We start from the raw sequence: 17230 nt of genomic DNA on the forward strand, positions 1-17230 counted from the left end.
GCCTACCAGATACATTGTAACAGTGGATGAAATCAAATGGAGCAACTCCCCGCTGTGAAGTCATTATGCACGCGACCGCTGCAGTGATTACTGAAATGTAGCCTCCATCCGTCAGTGGCCTTAAAAGTCAACTGAAAACTCAGCAGTCAATGAAATCAATGAAACGCTGTTGGCAAACCTAACATTTCAACAAAACCGTTCGAGTGCAAGTTTGCAGTTTGCATGAAGTCAAAACTTTAAAAAGTTGTTGGGAACTTTAGGAATTTCCTGTCAATGAGAATCTATAGGCTAGAGGCTATTTTAATCAAAGGCTATGTATATGAAAAGCACACACAAAAAGAGAAAACCTATATGGACATTCTGTCTCATTCATGGTAGTTATGCACTGATATCATTGACAGCCTTCCCTGTTCCTTTTGAATTAGCTGGCGGTGACAACATTCGATGCATTTTATAGTAGGCATACCACCTCTGCTTGCCATGCCAGAAAGTGCTCCAGAGGTACTGCCAGCTCTTTTGGTGAAACCGCCTTTCGTCCTAGTCAAGAGGACATGAGTTAAGCATTAAACATTTGTATTATCATATGCAAATGAAGAGTGAGTCAGTTTGCTCTTAGATTGGGAACATGGCGTCTGACGACATGAAGAGAATGCGTCCGTCATCTTGTTATGGGAGGAGGGGGAGATGAAGGGAGAGCAAAGGAGCATTACTCCAAGCAGAGGGGCCTAAGGGCAGGGCTGCTGGGCAAGCTAATTGCCTTGTCTCATCTGCTGTACTTATCCACAACAAATCCAAATTGAGTCTCGAAAGGTGTCGTTTCCAGTTGATTAGTAAACATCTATAACATTCTGTGGATCACAATGAAAATTCACTCTGTGGGGATTTCTCTAAATCTTATTTGGGTAGTGCTTATAAATAATGCAATGTGTGTACACTGTACAGTAGAGAGGAGCACCATAAACCAAATCAGTACAGTACAATAAATACTTTATTTACAAAACTTAGGCAAGTAAAACAAATAAATTGTATGAAATTGTATAGTATTTAAACAGTCTGAACATGTATGTAAAAAATATCAATGAAAGGTCCAGGAAAGGCATATACAGGAATCCCAGAGTCTTTGTCACGATATGAACTATGTTTTCCTGAGATCATTGATTATAATGTTATCTGTCAAAGCTATGAATATGGTGTAACAGTATAACTTTAGACCGTCCCCTCGCCCCGACCCGGGCGCGAACCAGGGACCCTCTGCACACATCAACAACAGTCACCCACGAAGCATCGTTACCCATCACTACAATGGCTTGATTAAAACCCTGGGTTGTAAAGAAATCCCCTCTTTCACTGTCTGCTTGATGATGTCCTTCTTGTTAGACAGGTCATACCGGGGGCACATCTCAAACACCTAAAAGAGATCACACAATGGAAGATAATGATCTACACAAAAATATTTTAAGGACAATTCCACCCTTTTTCAACATCAAATTCATCATCTCCAGCACCACCCCAACATTAACATATCATATCCAGCACCACCCCACCATTAACATATCATATCCAGCACCACCCCACCATTAACATATCATATCCAGCACCACCCCAACATTAACATATCATATCCAGCACCACCCCAACATTAACATATCTCCAGAACCACCCCACCATTAACATATCATATCCAGCACCACCCCAACATTAACATATCTCCAGCACCACCCCAACATTAACATATCATATCCAGCACCACCCCACCATTAACATATCATATCCAGCACCACCCCACCATTAACATATCATATCCAGCACCACCCCACCATTAACATATCAGATCCAGCACCACCCCACCATTAACATATCATATCCAGCACCACCCCAACATTAACATATCTCCAGCACCACCCCACCATTAACATATCATATCCAGCACCACCCCAACATTAACATATCTCCAGCACCACCCCAACATTAACATATCATATCCAGCACCACCCCAACATTAACATATCATATCCAGCACCACCCCACCATTAACATATCATATCCAGCACCACCCCACCATTAACATATCATATCCAGCACCACCCCAACATTAACATATCATATCCAGCACCACCCCACCATTAACATATAATATCCAGCACCACCCCAACATTAACATATCATATCCAGCACCACCCCAACATTAACATATCATATCCAGCACCACCCCAACATTAACATATCATATCCAGCACCACCCCAACATTAACATATCATATCCAGCACCACCCCACCATTAACATATCATATCCAGCACCACCCCACCATTAACATATCTCCAGCACCACCCCACCATTAACATATCTCCAGAACCACCCCACCATTAACATATCAGATCCAGCACCACCCCACCATTAACATATCATATCCAGCACCACCCCAACATTAACATATCATATCCAGCACCACCCCAACATTAACATATCATATCCAGCACCACCCCAACATTAACATATCTCCAGCACCACCCCAACATTAACATATCTCCAGCACCACCCCAACATTAACATATCTCCAGCACCACCCCAACAGCGGATTTCTGTTTTGGAGTAAAAAATGATAGAAGATAAGTGTTTCCGATGACATCATCCGGAGAGAAGGATTACATCATCTGGTGTGCAGAAAGTGATTTTAAGTCAAATCTGGAAATTTGAATAACGTTGGATATATGTCCTCTTACTCTATTGTAGATTTGCTTCATTGTCACACCCGCCAGGTCTGTGTATTTCAGCAGTGTCTTCACTCTCTCGCTCAGCTGGCAGTCTGTTGGAGGCTTCCTGATCATCTTAACCAATGGCTCGTCGTCTGAGCTGTCACCAGACTCATCCACCAAGCCTGATTATCAAATTACATAATTAAATCAAATTAGATTGCAAATTCATAAATTGTAACATAGTTTCTAAATCACAGGCCTAATCCTAATTCCTACAAAGCACGCCTGGCTCTGGCCTGGGATGGGACAAAGTCCCCTTATTTGAGATTACAAGGGGAAAATGTTAGATGGGATGTGCACTGTATTCTGACTGACACGGGGATATGTCAAGAGCTTGACATTAACTTTTTTAGCCACTTGTCCATCGGACAAGTAGGACAAAAGCTGAAATTACTTGTCCCAAAGAAAAAAAAGGTCTGTAATGCCAACAGCCAAAAGGGTGACTGAAAATTAGTGAAGTACATAGGAGGGATCTGAAATAATTTTTTGGGCTTGCCCATTGACGATGTTATCGCCTCTAGCGGCCATTCCAATTTTATTTTATTTCTGTACAAAAAAAAGTCGAGCTCGCATGTTACGTACGCTATCCTGCCGCTCGTGGGCTCGTGAAATACTCAACGAATTGTGTGATGGGTGGGAATGTGCAGATTTCACCATTCCCTTCTCCGGCCATTGTATTGGGCAGTTTAATGTCTCAGTCCCTGGAGCAAACACGTTGTGCTATCCATGAGCGTGAGTACAGGACATCAATAAGCTGCTCCCAAACAATTTAAACCAGCGTCAGGAAATTGAGTCTATCATAGTTCCCGTGAGATTCAATGACATTATGAAGGGCAGCTCAGAACAGCTGAAAATTGATTTTAAAGAACTGATTGGGCCACTACTTGACACCAACAAATGGCCCATAATATCTGTCTCGCTGCCTAAATCGTGGCATTGAATGGTTCAGCAGACTTTTAGCCCTCCATAACTGGCTTCGAGACTAGTTGTCATAATGCTACAGCAAATGTACATTATCCCAGGGGTGTTGGAAGACACAATGTAAGTAACCTCATTTATTTCCCTCTTACTGCCCTGAATGCCTCTGCTGATCCCACAGCTTATGTATGCAGTAATCATGTGCTTATGAACCAGAGTGATACTGTTAGCACTGAGGCGGTGTACCCTAGTAGGAAGTCCACTGTGTGCAGCTCACCCTGCACTAACATAAATAACATGAGCATGTCTACCTCTGCTAAGCTTCCCAGTAAAGCAATAAAAACAATCAAGCATCCAAGAAAAGTGCAACAAATAGCCCATGTTAACATATGTAGCTGAAGAAACAAGGTTCATGAAATCAATCATTTGCTAGTAACAGGTGACATTCATATTCTGACAATCTCTGAAACTCACTTAGATGATACAGTGGTTATAAGAGCTACAGAAAATACGGAAATGCCAAAGTTGGAGCTGTGGCCGTTAATATTTAGAACCCCATTTCTGTAAAGCTTAGAGAGGATCTCATGTTAAATAATGTTGAAGAAATATGGCTACAGGTTCATCTGCCTCGCCTAAAGCCCATTCTGGTGGGAAGCTGCTATAGACCACCAAGTGCTAACAGTCAGTATCTGGATAACATATGTGAAATGCTTGATAAGGTATCTGATATCAACAGAGCGGTATATTATCTGGGTGATTTAAATATTGACTAGCTTACATCAGGCTACCCACTCAAGAGAAAGCTTCAAACTGTAACTAGTGCCTGCAACCTGGTTCAGGTTATCAGTCAACCTACCAGGGTAGTTACAAACAGCACAGGAATGAAATCATCAACATGTATTGATCACATCTTTACTAACGCTGCAGAAATGTACTTTAAAGCAGCATCCAAATCCATCAGATGTTGTGATCAGAATATAGTAGCCATGTCTATGAAAACCAAAGTTCCAAATACTGGGCCTAATATAGTGTTTAAGAGGTCATACAAGTTTTGTAGTGATTCATATGTTGTAGATGTAAAGAATATTTGTTGGTCTGTGGTGTGTAATGAAGAGCAACCAGACGCTGCACTTGACACATTTATGAAATTGTCGTGAGGTTGTGTGTTCGAATCTCATCATGGACAACTTTAACATTTTAGCTAATTAGCAACTTTGTAACTCTACAAATACTTTTAAACTACTTTGCAACTATTTAGCATGTTAGCTAACCCTTCCAATAACCCTTTTAACTAACCCTTCCCCTAACCTTAACCCTATAATTAACCAAAGCAACAATAAATTGGAATTCGTAACATGTCCTAAGTTTCACAAATTTATAGCAAAATGTATACGAATGTTACATATTGTACGAATTTCAATTCGTAACATATCATACGAATTGTAATCACAAGTTAATACATACCATTCGAAACATATCACACTAATCCAAATGTTTCGGATTTATGTACAGAATAATACAAAATGCTCTGAGACCAGGTTGCATTGGCTATCTGTGTGTATGTGTGCTGAAGAGGTCGCAGATGGAACGAGTGACTCAGTCAGTGTGTCTTATGGGTTGTAAATCATCGTGGGCTCCAGAGCAATTGTGCTGTCCTCAGAACTGGATAATTATAAATTGATTCACATTTTTGCCTAGGCTACTATATGCGTTGTAGGTTGCCCATTGATATAATATGAAAATTGGCCAAGCCCAACTACGCATTATTTATTTCATAACCTTTCGTCAGCTGTAGGATAACTTTTCTTTTGACTCATTCGATTTTTCGATTTTTCTTATCAGGGCCGTCTGATAAGTCTGAAGAATCGTTTATTATCTCCTGTAACGCTTCCGATATATAGTCAGGACCCGAAGTCTCATCCCATCTCTCAATGGAGTCATGGCTGTGATCTCTTGGAAACTGCTGCAATGAAGTCATCAAAACAGAAAAATTATGAAGGCTTCAATGTAAAACTTCTAATTACAAACTGCTAACATAATAGAAATGAAAAACACACTTCAATTGAACTATAGCTGGCTCTTGTGATCTGGGTGGGTATATGAAAAGTGGAGCATGACAGTCTTTCCTTGATAATGATCATCTAATGTTGATTATTGGCATTATTCAAAATATTTGGGTCTATTGCAGATATGTCTGACAACATTCAACTCCTCCTTAATTTCCTCCTATTTTTTTACCACCACATCTAATATCTTCTCTTTCTTCACAACATACTCTGATGGCAGAAACGACCAAGGCAGCACCGGTCTGGCGTCAGATTCCACCTGTAAATCATAAGATCAACATGTACCAATACAATGGTGACATGATGTTATATTCACTTTGTGTAAATTAATCACGGGATATTCCGAGACTCAAAGTAATTATTATAGAGAACTTGCCTTTAATGCCTTCTTATTGTCATAAGTACTGTCTGTCACAAGTTCGGGTCGTTTTTCCTTTGGCCCATCATCACAGGGTCCAGCAGAACCGACCTCGGGCCTCATCTTTCCCTCCCACACCATACGGACCTAGCCATGACATGGTGGTCAAATAGAAAGATACCTGTCCTCCTGAACCCATCCTTCACAGTCCTCTCAGTTTCAAAAGCATCCTATGTCTGCTTCAACACTGTGGCAACTGGCAAAGTCCCTATAAGAAGGGGGGATGTCACAAGCATGCCTGAAAAACTCAGCCTTGAAGAGCCCAAAGAACTCCATGGTTAGTGGCTGCAGGACAGGGGGAAAGTCTGGTGGCAGGTAGATACTGAACAATATCACACCATCACTGCCTGCTTCATTGATAATATCAGAGTCCAGTAGATCTGTTTCTCCTTTGACAAACAGCACAAGCGGACAGTCCTTCACGGGGAAAAAATAAATAAATGATACCACCCTTTGAAAAATGTTTTGTCCAAATCCCCAGTTTCAGATGAGTAGTGGAACACTTCATCAGGGTAAGCTGAATCAAATAAGTTGAGGTTAGACATTTGGTCTGACACTTTGAAGAAGACGCTGGATGGTATAGCATCTGCAGCAGCGTTGTAGCAGGCCATTAGTGAACATTTGCCCCGTCTGCTTGACCTCTGCCCATCTGGAGACAACATACTTTACAGCTATAGATTTGTCTGGGTTTAAGCTTTAAATTATATGACTCTAGGGTCACATCAAGGAGTTTAAAGTAGCGGGTGACTAGAGGAGAGGTAAAGAGTGCTTCGTCCCTTGAGCTAACAGTAGTCACTATAGTACTTCCCACAATCGGTCAACTTAAGATATTTCCTTTGGGTGCAGTGTGCTTTCTTTCTGTAATGTAACGTAAAGTCTATTAAAACAATAACCAACAACCCCAAGTCATAAAATAACCATATACCTCAAATACATAGCTAGGTTGGAGTTATAGAGGCGGCAGATAGCCTAGTGGTTAGAAAGGGTAGAAATGTTGCTGGATTGAATCCCCGAGCTGACAAGGTAAAAAATCTGTCGTTCTGCCCCTGAACAAGGCAGTTATCCCACTGTTCCCCGGTAGGCCGCCATTGTAAATAAGAATTTGTTCTTAACTGACTTGCCTAGTTAAATAAAGGTTAAATAAATAAATAAAATAGAATGACTTGCAGAGATTTAATGCAGTGATTACAAAAATAGATATATATTTTTTTATTTCCCCTTTATTTAACCAGGTAGGCTAGTTGAGAACAAGTTCTCATTTACAACTGCGACCTGGCCAAGATAAAGCAAAGCAGTGCGACACAAACAACAACACAGTGTTACACATGGAATAAACAAGCTTACAGTCAATAACACAATACAAAAAAAAGAATGTCTATATATACAGTGTGTACAAATGGCGTGAGGAGGTAAGGCAATAAATAGGCCATAGTAGCAAGTAATTACAATTTAGCAAATTAACACGGGAGTGATAGATGTGCAGATGATGATGTGGAAGTAGAAATACTGGTGTGCAAAAGAGCAGAAAATTAAATAAAAACAATATGGGGATGAGGTAGGTAGATTGGATGGGCTATTTACAGATGGGCTATGTACAGCTGCAGCCATCGGTTAGCTGCTCGGATAGCTGATGTTTAAAGTTAGTGAGGGAAATATAAGTCACCAGCTTCAGCGATTTTTGCAATTCGTTCCAGTCATTGGGAGCAGAGAACTGTAAGGAAAGGAGGCCAAAGAGGTGTTGGCTTTGGGGATGACCAGTGAGATATACCTGCTGGAGCGCATGCTACGGGTGGGTGTTGTTGTCGTGACCAGTGAGCTGAGATAAGGCGGAGCTTTACCTAGCAAACACTTATAGATGACCTGGAGCCAGTGGGTCTGGCGACGAATATGTAGCGAGGGCCAGCCGATTAGAGCATACAGGTCACAGTGCTGGGTGGTATATGGGGCTTTGGTGACAAAACGGATGGCACTGTGATAGACTGCATCCAGTTTGTTGAGTAGAGTGTTGGAGGCTATTTTGTAAATGACATTGCCGAAGTCGAGGATCGGTAGGATAGTCAGTTTTACCAGGGAATGTTTGGCGGCGTGAGTGAAGGAGGCTTTGTTGCAGAATAGAAAGCCAATCTAGATTTAATTTTGGATTGGAGATGTTTATAATGAGTCTGGAAGGAGAGTTTACAGTCTAGCCAGACACCTAGGTATTTGTAGTTAACCACATATTCTAAGTCAGAACCGTCCAGAGTAGAACAGGAGGGCTTCTTAAAGAAAAACTAACAGGTCTGTGAGAGCCGGAATTCTTACTGGTTGGTAGGTGATCAAATACTTATGTCATGCAATAAAATGCAAATTAATTACTTAAAAATTACTTAAAAATTTTAGATTCCGTCTCTCACAGTTGAAGTGTACCTATGATAAAAAATTACAGACCTCTACATGCTTTGTAAGTAGGAAAACCTGCAAAATCGGCAGTGTATGTCCCCACTGTATATACAGAGAACAGAGTCGGCCCGAGAATTGAACCCTGTGGCACCCCCATAGAGACTGCCAGAGGTCCGGACAACAGGCCCTCCGATTTGACACACTGAACTCTGTCTGAGAAGTAGTTGGTGAACCAGGCGAGGCAGTCATTTGAGAAACCAAGGCTGTTGAGTCTGCAGATAAGAATACGGTGATTCAGTCGAAAGCCTTGGCCAGGTCGATGAAGATGGCTGCACAGTACAATCTTTTATCGTTTAGTACCTTGAGCGTGGCTGAGGTGCACCCGTGACCAGCTCGGAAACCGGATTGCACAGCGGAGAAGGTACGGTGGGATTCAAAATGGTCGGTGATCTGTTTAACTTTCGAAGACTTTAGAAAGGCAGGGCAGGATGGATATAGGTCTATAACAGTTTGGGTCTAGGGTGTCACACCCTTTGAAGAGGGGGATGACCGCGACAGCTTTCCAATCTTTAGGGATCTCGGACGATACGAAAGAGAGGTTGAACAGACTGGTAATATGGGTTGCAACAATGGCGGCGGATAATTTTAGAAAGAGAGGGTCCAGATTGTCTAGCCCAGCTGATTTGTACAGGTCCAGGTTTTGCAGCTCTTTCAGTACATCTGCTGTCTGGATTTGGGTGAAGGAGAAGCTGGGGAGGCTTGGGAAAGTAGCTGCGGGGGGTGCGGAGCTGTTGGCCGGGGTTGGGGTAGCCAGGAGGAAAGCATGGCCAGCCTTATGGAAATGGTTATTGAAATTCTCTGTGGTTTATTTATCGGTGGTGACAGTGTTACTTAGCCTCAGTGCAGTGGGCAGCTGGGAGGAGGGGCTCTTGTTCTCCATGGACCTTACAGTGTCCCAAGATTTGGAGTTAGAGCTACAGGATGCAAATTTCTATTTGAAAAAGCTAGCCTTTGCTTTCCTGACTGACTGTGTGTATTGGTTCCTGACTTCCCTGAACAGTTGCATATCGCGGGGACTATTCGACGCTATTGCAGTCAGCCACAGGATGTTTTTGTGCTGGTCGAGGGCAGTCAGGTCTGGAGTGAACCAAGGGCTATATCTGTTCTTCTCTGGAGGTGGTATTGCCTATCACGTGGTCTGGTATACCGCTAGAAAACAAAAAAAATATAGAATTAGATGTTTTAAAATCCAATGGCTATTCTGTAGAGATTGACTATGAAAGTCTGCAATTGGGCTGCTGGCTTTTCTGAATTGGCTTGCTCGACTAACGTTTAGCAGACAGACTCGTTCTCAAGACTATAGAAAGCTGCATTCATTACTATCGTGTAGATCTAACCTTTATTTTTTCTTAATCCTTCGAAATGAATTTATTTGTCGGTAGATTGATAGTTCGACGTGCAATTATATTTGATTTTGCAATGTATAATTAATTGATCACTGTACTTACATTGCAAAAAGCCATGCCCGCTCCTGAATCGGTTGTTGACGATTTTATCATTACGTGCCTGCTGCGTGATGACGACATCAACTAGCGTCTCAGCTAACGATATCAAAATGATACAAGTTGCTAATTTCATGTTGCTAATCAAGAATCGCATTACTACCTAATATCAAAAAGTAGTATGAAGATATGGTATACGATTACTTAGAGATGTAATAAGAGTAGTTTTATGAAAACTTCACTGGCCAAACTTCCCAGGTTGAAGATGTATTAATTTTTTTGACCTATCTCGCAAACTTCTACAGGAAGGAAGGAACACCCCGACCCACATGACAACCATTGTCCAATGGGAACACACATCCCTAGGATCATCTCTCAGTTTAGAATAGAGGGAGAAGCAACAGCGGACAACGCATAGGGAGGTTGATTGAAAGACAAGAGGAGAGATGTATAGGAAAAAAGTACTTTACATCCATTTGTAACTTTAATATAAACGGACAAGTAGCTGGATTACTATAGTCGTGGAGTTTGAGCAATCGAGTCACGTCAACGCTACGGTAATTAGCCAAGAATTGAAGTTTCTTGCTGAGTTGTTGTTCATGGGACAGCTGAAAGTTAGTGGCTCTTTCGTCACTCAGACTGCGACACGGTCTTCTTGCTATGTTAGGAGTTGTCTTAACAGCTACACAGAATCCTACCATCAGCATGACCAGTCTGTGAAATCAGTCCCTCAAATAGTATTTCTTCATTCATTAGGTTTGCTTTTGGTTTATCAAGCTGAACCTTACTAGCTGGCTTGTTTTCCTTTGCTGACAAAGCTGGCTAGCTAGCGGCTAACTTAGGCTAAGTAGCTGGTCAGCCAAGTTATTATTAGGCTATTGGTGTTACAAATGACTCAACATAGCTAAGCTAGCTCGCTCTTTAGCTTAGGTATTGAACTGAGCTAAGCTACTGTAGATAACCCATTTCCTATCCAAGTTATTACTTGCTACACTGTTGCTACTTGAGGAATGAATGGCTGGGTTTGATATTTTTCAACCAAATTGAAATGACTAGTGTACTGTATTGTATGCATCTGCTTGTACACACGAATTAACATTCATTCCTGTGTATATTGTTTCCTTTTCCCTCTCAGTGTTGTGGACTCTCCCCTTCCCACCACCACACCCTCCTGCTCCACCTTACACCCCTCCAGAAACTCCACTGCCCATCTTTTTAAAGATGGAGCTGCAACATACCCACTGTGTGACCTGCCTGAGTCAGAGGTGTATGACCAGGCCTGAACCTGGTATCTCCTGTGACCTGGTCACCTGCCCCTTGCTCTGCGGGGCCATCTTCCACACCTGCAAAGGACCCGAGCACCGCCTCCTCTGCCCCCTGGAGAGGGTGCCCTGCCTGAACAGTGGCTTTGGCTGCCCTGCCACCCTGGTGCGGACCCGGATTCCCGCGCACCTGGAGGTGTGCCCAGCGGGCGTGGTGTGTTGCACCATGGAGTGGAACAGGTGGCCGATCAGCTGCCTGGACTACACCTCATACGAGAGCCTGAGCTGGGGGGTGGAGGAGACAGAGCAGCTGGACATGGCGCTCGCCCTGCAGGACCAGCACACGCTGATCGAGTCCCTCAAGGTGGTCGCCATGGCGCCCACGGTCGAAAGACAGCCAACGGTTGTCGCCGTAGAGAGCGAGAAGGACACTGCTTCGGACTCAGCTGTGCTGGTGGTGGCCGACCCTATAGCTGCCACTTCTGAGTCACCGCCACCATTGACACCGCAGTCACCGCCACCATTGACGCCGCAGTCACCGCCACCATTGACGCCGCAGTCACCGCCACCATTGACGACGCATTCACCACCACCATTGACACCACCGCTGGGCTCAGCGAAGGATAAAATTGCCAACGGAATAAACGGTTTGAACGAGGAGCGGTATAGCAAGCTGTACGAGGCCACAGTGGAGACGGCGAGGAGCCTTGCCGCCGCGTTGGACGTCCTCAACAGCGCTAACAGCACCTCTGACAACAACACAGAGCAACACATCAACGGAGGAGCAGTGCTGGAGCCTCAGCGTAGCGAGAACAGCAGTGACAGGAATGAGGAGCTGCTGCTTCACAACAGACTGGAGGTCAAAGGTCCTGTAGCTGAGGGTGTGAATTTGAAGGAGTGCTATGGACAGCTGCACCAACTCCACCAGGCTACAGTCCAGCTAAGGAGGAGCCTGGTCACAGCCCTGGGTGACCTCGGCAACACAGTCAAATACACAGACCCAATCAACGGAGCCCCCTCTCACCCTCAGGCGGAACCTAACAGCAGCTTCCATCAATTGGAAGATGCAGACTCAATGAATGTTGAGATGAAAGATGCTGAGGCAGGATCATCAGTCGGACCGCTGAGAGTGGTCAGCAGAACCGACAGTGAGGTTGCCATGAATGTTGTTGCTGCTGGCAACATGCAAATGGAGCTTTTAGGTAGGGCCTCAAAGAGTGTTGAGGGGATGGATGGACAGAGCCTATGTAATGGTTGTTTGAGTGGGAAAGGCTCCCAGAAGAGGCCACAGGAGCAGGTCTTAGGTTCAGGTTCAGATTCAGCAGACCAGCAACAGCCTGGAACCAGTTGGTCCTCCAGTGAAACAGTATGCCTAGTCAAGGTGCAAGATGACTTGAATCTGTCACCTGTGCCTCAAGGGTCCTGTGTGTCTCAGTCACAGCCACAACCCCAGTCTCACCCAGACCCTCCACTAGCACCACCCCTGCATATCCACCAGGGTATTGCACACAGGGCCAGCCACGTGGTCCTAGAGGACAGAGGGCTGGAGAGGAAGTTCCAGAACCACCAGTTGCTCAGAGGCTTGGGCCAGTTTGCTCTGTCCAATGGACGAAGGGTCCGGGTTAGGTTTAGACCCAAAATGGAGGACAAGGCAGTGGATACGTCAGACCTGGAGCAGGAGGACGACCCCATGGGCCTGGGGGAGATCGACCTGATCACCGCAGCCCTCCTCTTCTGCCTGGAGGAGTCTCGCAAGTGCCGCAGGATCTCTGAAACGACCTATGTAGACGGCTTCCACGTCGACTTCGGCACGCAGACCTTCACTTTCCCAGCGGCCATCTTGGTGACCAGCACAAGGGTGGGCGACGTAGCGTCTGCGGCTGCCTGCGACCACGCGCCCCAACTATCCTACCCCAGCCCCTTCCGCACCCTCCGCCTGGACCTGGTTCTAGAGGAGGTTCCACAGATCCGGAACATGCCATGTAATCGTCTCCAGCAAATGTTCTCCTTCATTTGTGGCCAGCTGTTCCGCAGGGATGAGTATTCCTCCCACTTCAAGAACGTCCACGAGGACATCCACGCGGGCCTCAACGGTTGGATGGAGCACCGCTGTCCCCTGGCTTACTACGGCTGCACCTACTCCCAGCGCAGGTTCTGCCCCTCATCCCAGGGTTCAAAGGTCATCCATGACCGGAACCTTCGGTCATTTGGGGTGCAGCCAAGCCCCGTTGGGGGGGAACCGTTGGGCGAGTCCCAATCAGACCAGTTCAGTGGGCTTCCCTTTGAGGTGCTGGAACATGTGGCCCGCTTCCTAGACGGCTTCAGCCTGTGCCAGCTGTCCGTGGTGTCGCGGACCATGAGGGACGTGTGTGCTAGCCTGCTGCAGTCCCGGGGGATAGTGGAACTACGGTGGGAGAGGAGGCAGTACCCAAACGGAACCTTCTCATGGCAGATCAAAGACAGGGTAAATAACTCACATTTGTTGACTGAAACTGGACCACCAGGTGTAAGATGTGCAAAAGTTAGATTTTTAGACCGCCAGTATTATAGTTTACAGACATATTTACAACCACATCTGAGGATTTACATTCCCAGTCTAGGATTTTAGCGTGCCACTGCCACGATAGGGTCTTCTTATTTCGGCACTGACACATGTACAATAGCACTGATGTTAAATCCCTTAGCCTATACCCCATTTAAATGTTTGCATGTATAGGCTAATATTACTGGATTGAACTCTCTTGCCCTCTTATCAATACTCTCTTGTTCTGTTTGGGCAGGTGTGGAGATTCAGCACTGCCTTCAGCCCCGTTAGTGAGTGGCGGTTTGCCGAAGTCTCCAGCATGTCCGACCACCTGAGGACGTGCCGCTACAACACCGTAGAGCGCAAGATGGAGGCCGTTCCACTGCCGTCCATGTGCACAGCCAGAGACAGATCCCTCCTCTCCATCTTGAAACTCCAGGAGCAACACATGACCTAACCTCAGTTAGCTACACTGTGTAATTTAATACCATAGGTTTTGATGTTACATGTATTTTTTATATTGAAAAAGAATGTGGGAGAATTTCAATTGCATACTACTCGTGTCCTCTCCTCGCCTTCTCAAAACCCATTGGAGGAGTAGGTCAGAGAGGAGGGACCTCTGGCTTTCTCATCCAATGGGTTTTGAGGAGGAGAGGACGTCAGCAGTATGCAATTGAGGTTCTCCCTGTGTCCCGTGTTGTATGACGGTTGAAGAAGAGCCTTAATGTATGAAATAATACTTGATCTGCTTGACACACGGTTACAGTAGGTTTCTTGACCTGCAGTGTATCCATACTAGATGTAAATTAGTACTATTTAACAATTTAACTTGCATGGGTTGTTGGTGTTTAAATTGTGTCCCTATTTTGGTAACATGATTTTCTTGGACAAATACTGACTATACATAGAAAGAAATATAAATATTTTCACTGTCTTGCCTTTCAGCGAGTTATTTTCCATATAGCACTTTAATGAAATGTGCAAGTCCCTGGTCACTCTTACACCAATGTACCAAAAGCATCCTCATTTAAATGAATATGGTGGGGATCAATATGTGATATTTGCAAACTGGACTTGAAGGACCAGTGGGTTGGACCAGAAAGTGACCACAACACACAAAACAAAGGAAGAGAAGTCATGCGTGGTCACATGGAGCTGTCCCAACAATGCATGTGATTTTGTTGCTGTTTAATAAAATGAATCTTCAATAACACCTTTCATGATCTTCCTTGTGTTTGTCTAGCTCTTTGTTTTTTTATCAGCACCATAGCGCTTCAGTGAATCAGACAAACTTTAATTTATTTGATAATTAAAAGTACATAAAGCTGCTCACTACCACATGTTAACTTGAGAGGAAGTGCAATAAAACATGGTCATTGAGATCAAAGAAGACAAGATGGAGTCTATTTACATTCTCCATCTTTCCAAAGGTTAAATAAAATGTTCACTTGAATGCTCATAATTAGTAACAGATTTGCATAGCTCTGGTCATTGGCAGCAGGGTATACTGTATTCCTTGGACACACTACTACGCCCTGTACTACAGGGCTTGCAAGCATCTTTGCATGCTCAATCATTATGGTAACATGAACCAGCTCACATAGATACGCTATTCTCCATCTCGGCAGGGTTTAGGTAGTTATAAGGTGGTGTAAATGTGGAATTCCTCTCAGTGATTGACTCACTGAGGTAGGATAACTCTGCCTGAAAGTGCTTCATCATCTGCTTGGTCACGTCAAAGTATCCATCAGTCTCGTCAAAGTATTGATTTGGGTATGAGCCAAGGGGGATCTGAGGAAAACAGACGATATTCCAATTTATTACTTTGTGGGAGAAGAAAATCTCCAGATATAAGAAGAAGCAAATGAGTGAGTCATGTATTTGTGATGATTAGGCCTGTTGGGTCATTGGAGCAGTGCTGTAAAGTACTTACGTAAGAATACTTTAAAGTACTACTTAAGTCATTTTTTGGGGTATCTATACTTTACTTCACTATTCATATTTTTGATAACTTTTACTTTTAGTCCACTACATTCCTAAAGAAAATAATGTACTTTTTACTCCATACATTTTCCCTGACACCCAAAAGTACTCGTTACATTTTGAATGCTTAACAGAACAGGAAAATGGTCCAATTCACACACTTATAAAGAGAACATCCCTGGTCATAACTACTGCCTCTGACTTGGCGGACTCACTAAACACAAATACTTCATTTGTACATTATGTCTGACTGTTTGAGTATGCCCCTGGCTATCACTAAATAAAAAAACAAGAAAATCATGCCGTCTGGTTTGCCTATTATATTTAGCAATTACATTTACTTTTGATACTTAAGTATATTTAAAACCATATACTTTAACATTCTTACTCAAGTAGTATTTTGCTGGGTGACTTTCACTTTTACTTGAGTCATTTTCGATGAAGGTATCTTTACTCAAGTATGACAATTCTACTTTTCCCACCACTTCATTGGTGTCGGGTATAGACTAGACTTGAGCAACAATGTCCCTGTTTGAATACTTTCAAAATGCACACTTCTTTTCTTATTTCCTTAAGGAAATAGCTGATCTGTAACTGTAAGATTGGTGAAAGCAATGGGGTGGAAACCAGGGGAGGCTGGTGGGAGGAGATATAGGAGGACTGGCTCACTGTAATGGCTAGAATGGAATAATTGGAACAGTATCAAACATATGCAAACCACATGACTCCGTTCTATCCATTCCATTCCAGCCATTACGATGAGCCCATCCTCCTATAGCTCTTCCCACCAGCCTCCTCTGGTGGAGACAATGTTTTCACCTAACCCACACACAGACCTGTGATTACCTCAAGCAAATAGGGTGGGAAGGGAGAAAGGAAGGATGTAATTGTATTCGAACAGGGTCAATGACTGCAGCAACAGTGACCGCAGCATATCACAGACATGACTCTAAAAATACCATATCTAAGAGGGTCAAATCATTGAGGTCAAAACTCACAAAGTCTGAGTATTTCTTGCTGAGCAGCCATATGGAAGCCATTCCCCTCACTGTTGAGCCAACATCTGGCAGTGTCTCAAAAATGGTGCTCATGCTAGAGCACCCCTTAGTGGTGGGAGGAGCTTTGCAAAGAAATATGGGGCTGTTGGGTACCCAGCTGCAGTAGTCAAACTAGGAAAGAGAAAGAAGTAATATGTTTTAAAAAATATATGTATACACTTATCAGTCCTGCAATGTAATTTGTTAACTTGTTTTGCTCTCTTCCTCATCTCACTTGTCCCATGCTGACAGCGGAATGTTGTGCTGACACAGTGAAGATCACCATGGTGATGAATTTGATGACCTCCTTCACTGTGTCAAATCGTTGAGGGATTCCTGGGAAGGAGACATCAGTGGATGAGGAGAAGGATCTTAAATAATAGAAC

General features: G+C 43.9%; 1 protein-coding gene and 2 long non-coding RNA genes across 6 annotated transcripts; 1 reads left to right on the plus strand and 2 right to left on the minus strand.

Annotated features, from left to right (window-relative positions):
- Positions 1–970: 970 nt before the first annotated feature.
- LOC139582760 (uncharacterized) lies at positions 971–10147 on the minus strand. Of its 3 annotated transcripts, none has more exons than XR_011676420.1 (4): positions 10045–10147; positions 6116–9745; positions 2723–5998; positions 971–1408 (listed from the first exon to the last, which is right to left on the minus strand). It is a non-coding gene; the product is annotated as an uncharacterized lncRNA (long non-coding RNA). The 3 variants fall into 3 exon arrangements; XR_011676421.1 differs by having other exon boundaries at positions 2723–2877; positions 5453–9745; XR_011676419.1 differs by having other exon boundaries at positions 2723–9745.
- Positions 10148–15037, plus strand: LOC139582759 (F-box only protein 30-like). Of its 2 annotated transcripts, none has more exons than XM_071413069.1 (3): positions 10148–10595; positions 11174–13764; positions 14081–15037. In XM_071413069.1, the coding sequence occupies exons 2-3, from the start codon at positions 11260–11262 to the stop codon at positions 14279–14281; spliced, it is 2706 nt and encodes a 901-aa protein (XP_071269170.1). In that variant the 5' UTR covers positions 10148–10595; positions 11174–11259; the 3' UTR covers positions 14282–15037. The 2 variants fall into 2 exon arrangements, with proteins under 2 accessions (XP_071269170.1, XP_071269169.1); XM_071413068.1 differs by lacking the exon at positions 10148–10595 and adding an exon at positions 10669–10794.
- LOC139582761 (uncharacterized) lies at positions 14998–17183 on the minus strand. The gene is made up of 3 exons (XR_011676422.1): positions 17080–17183; positions 16806–16976; positions 14998–15615 (listed from the first exon to the last, which is right to left on the minus strand). It is a non-coding gene; the product is annotated as an uncharacterized lncRNA (long non-coding RNA).
- Between the last annotated feature and the right edge of the window lie 47 nt (positions 17184–17230).

This window comes from Salvelinus alpinus, chromosome 8 (assembly GCF_045679555.1).
Source record: "Salvelinus alpinus chromosome 8, SLU_Salpinus.1, whole genome shotgun sequence".
NCBI lineage: Eukaryota > Metazoa > Chordata > Actinopteri > Salmoniformes > Salmonidae > Salvelinus > Salvelinus alpinus.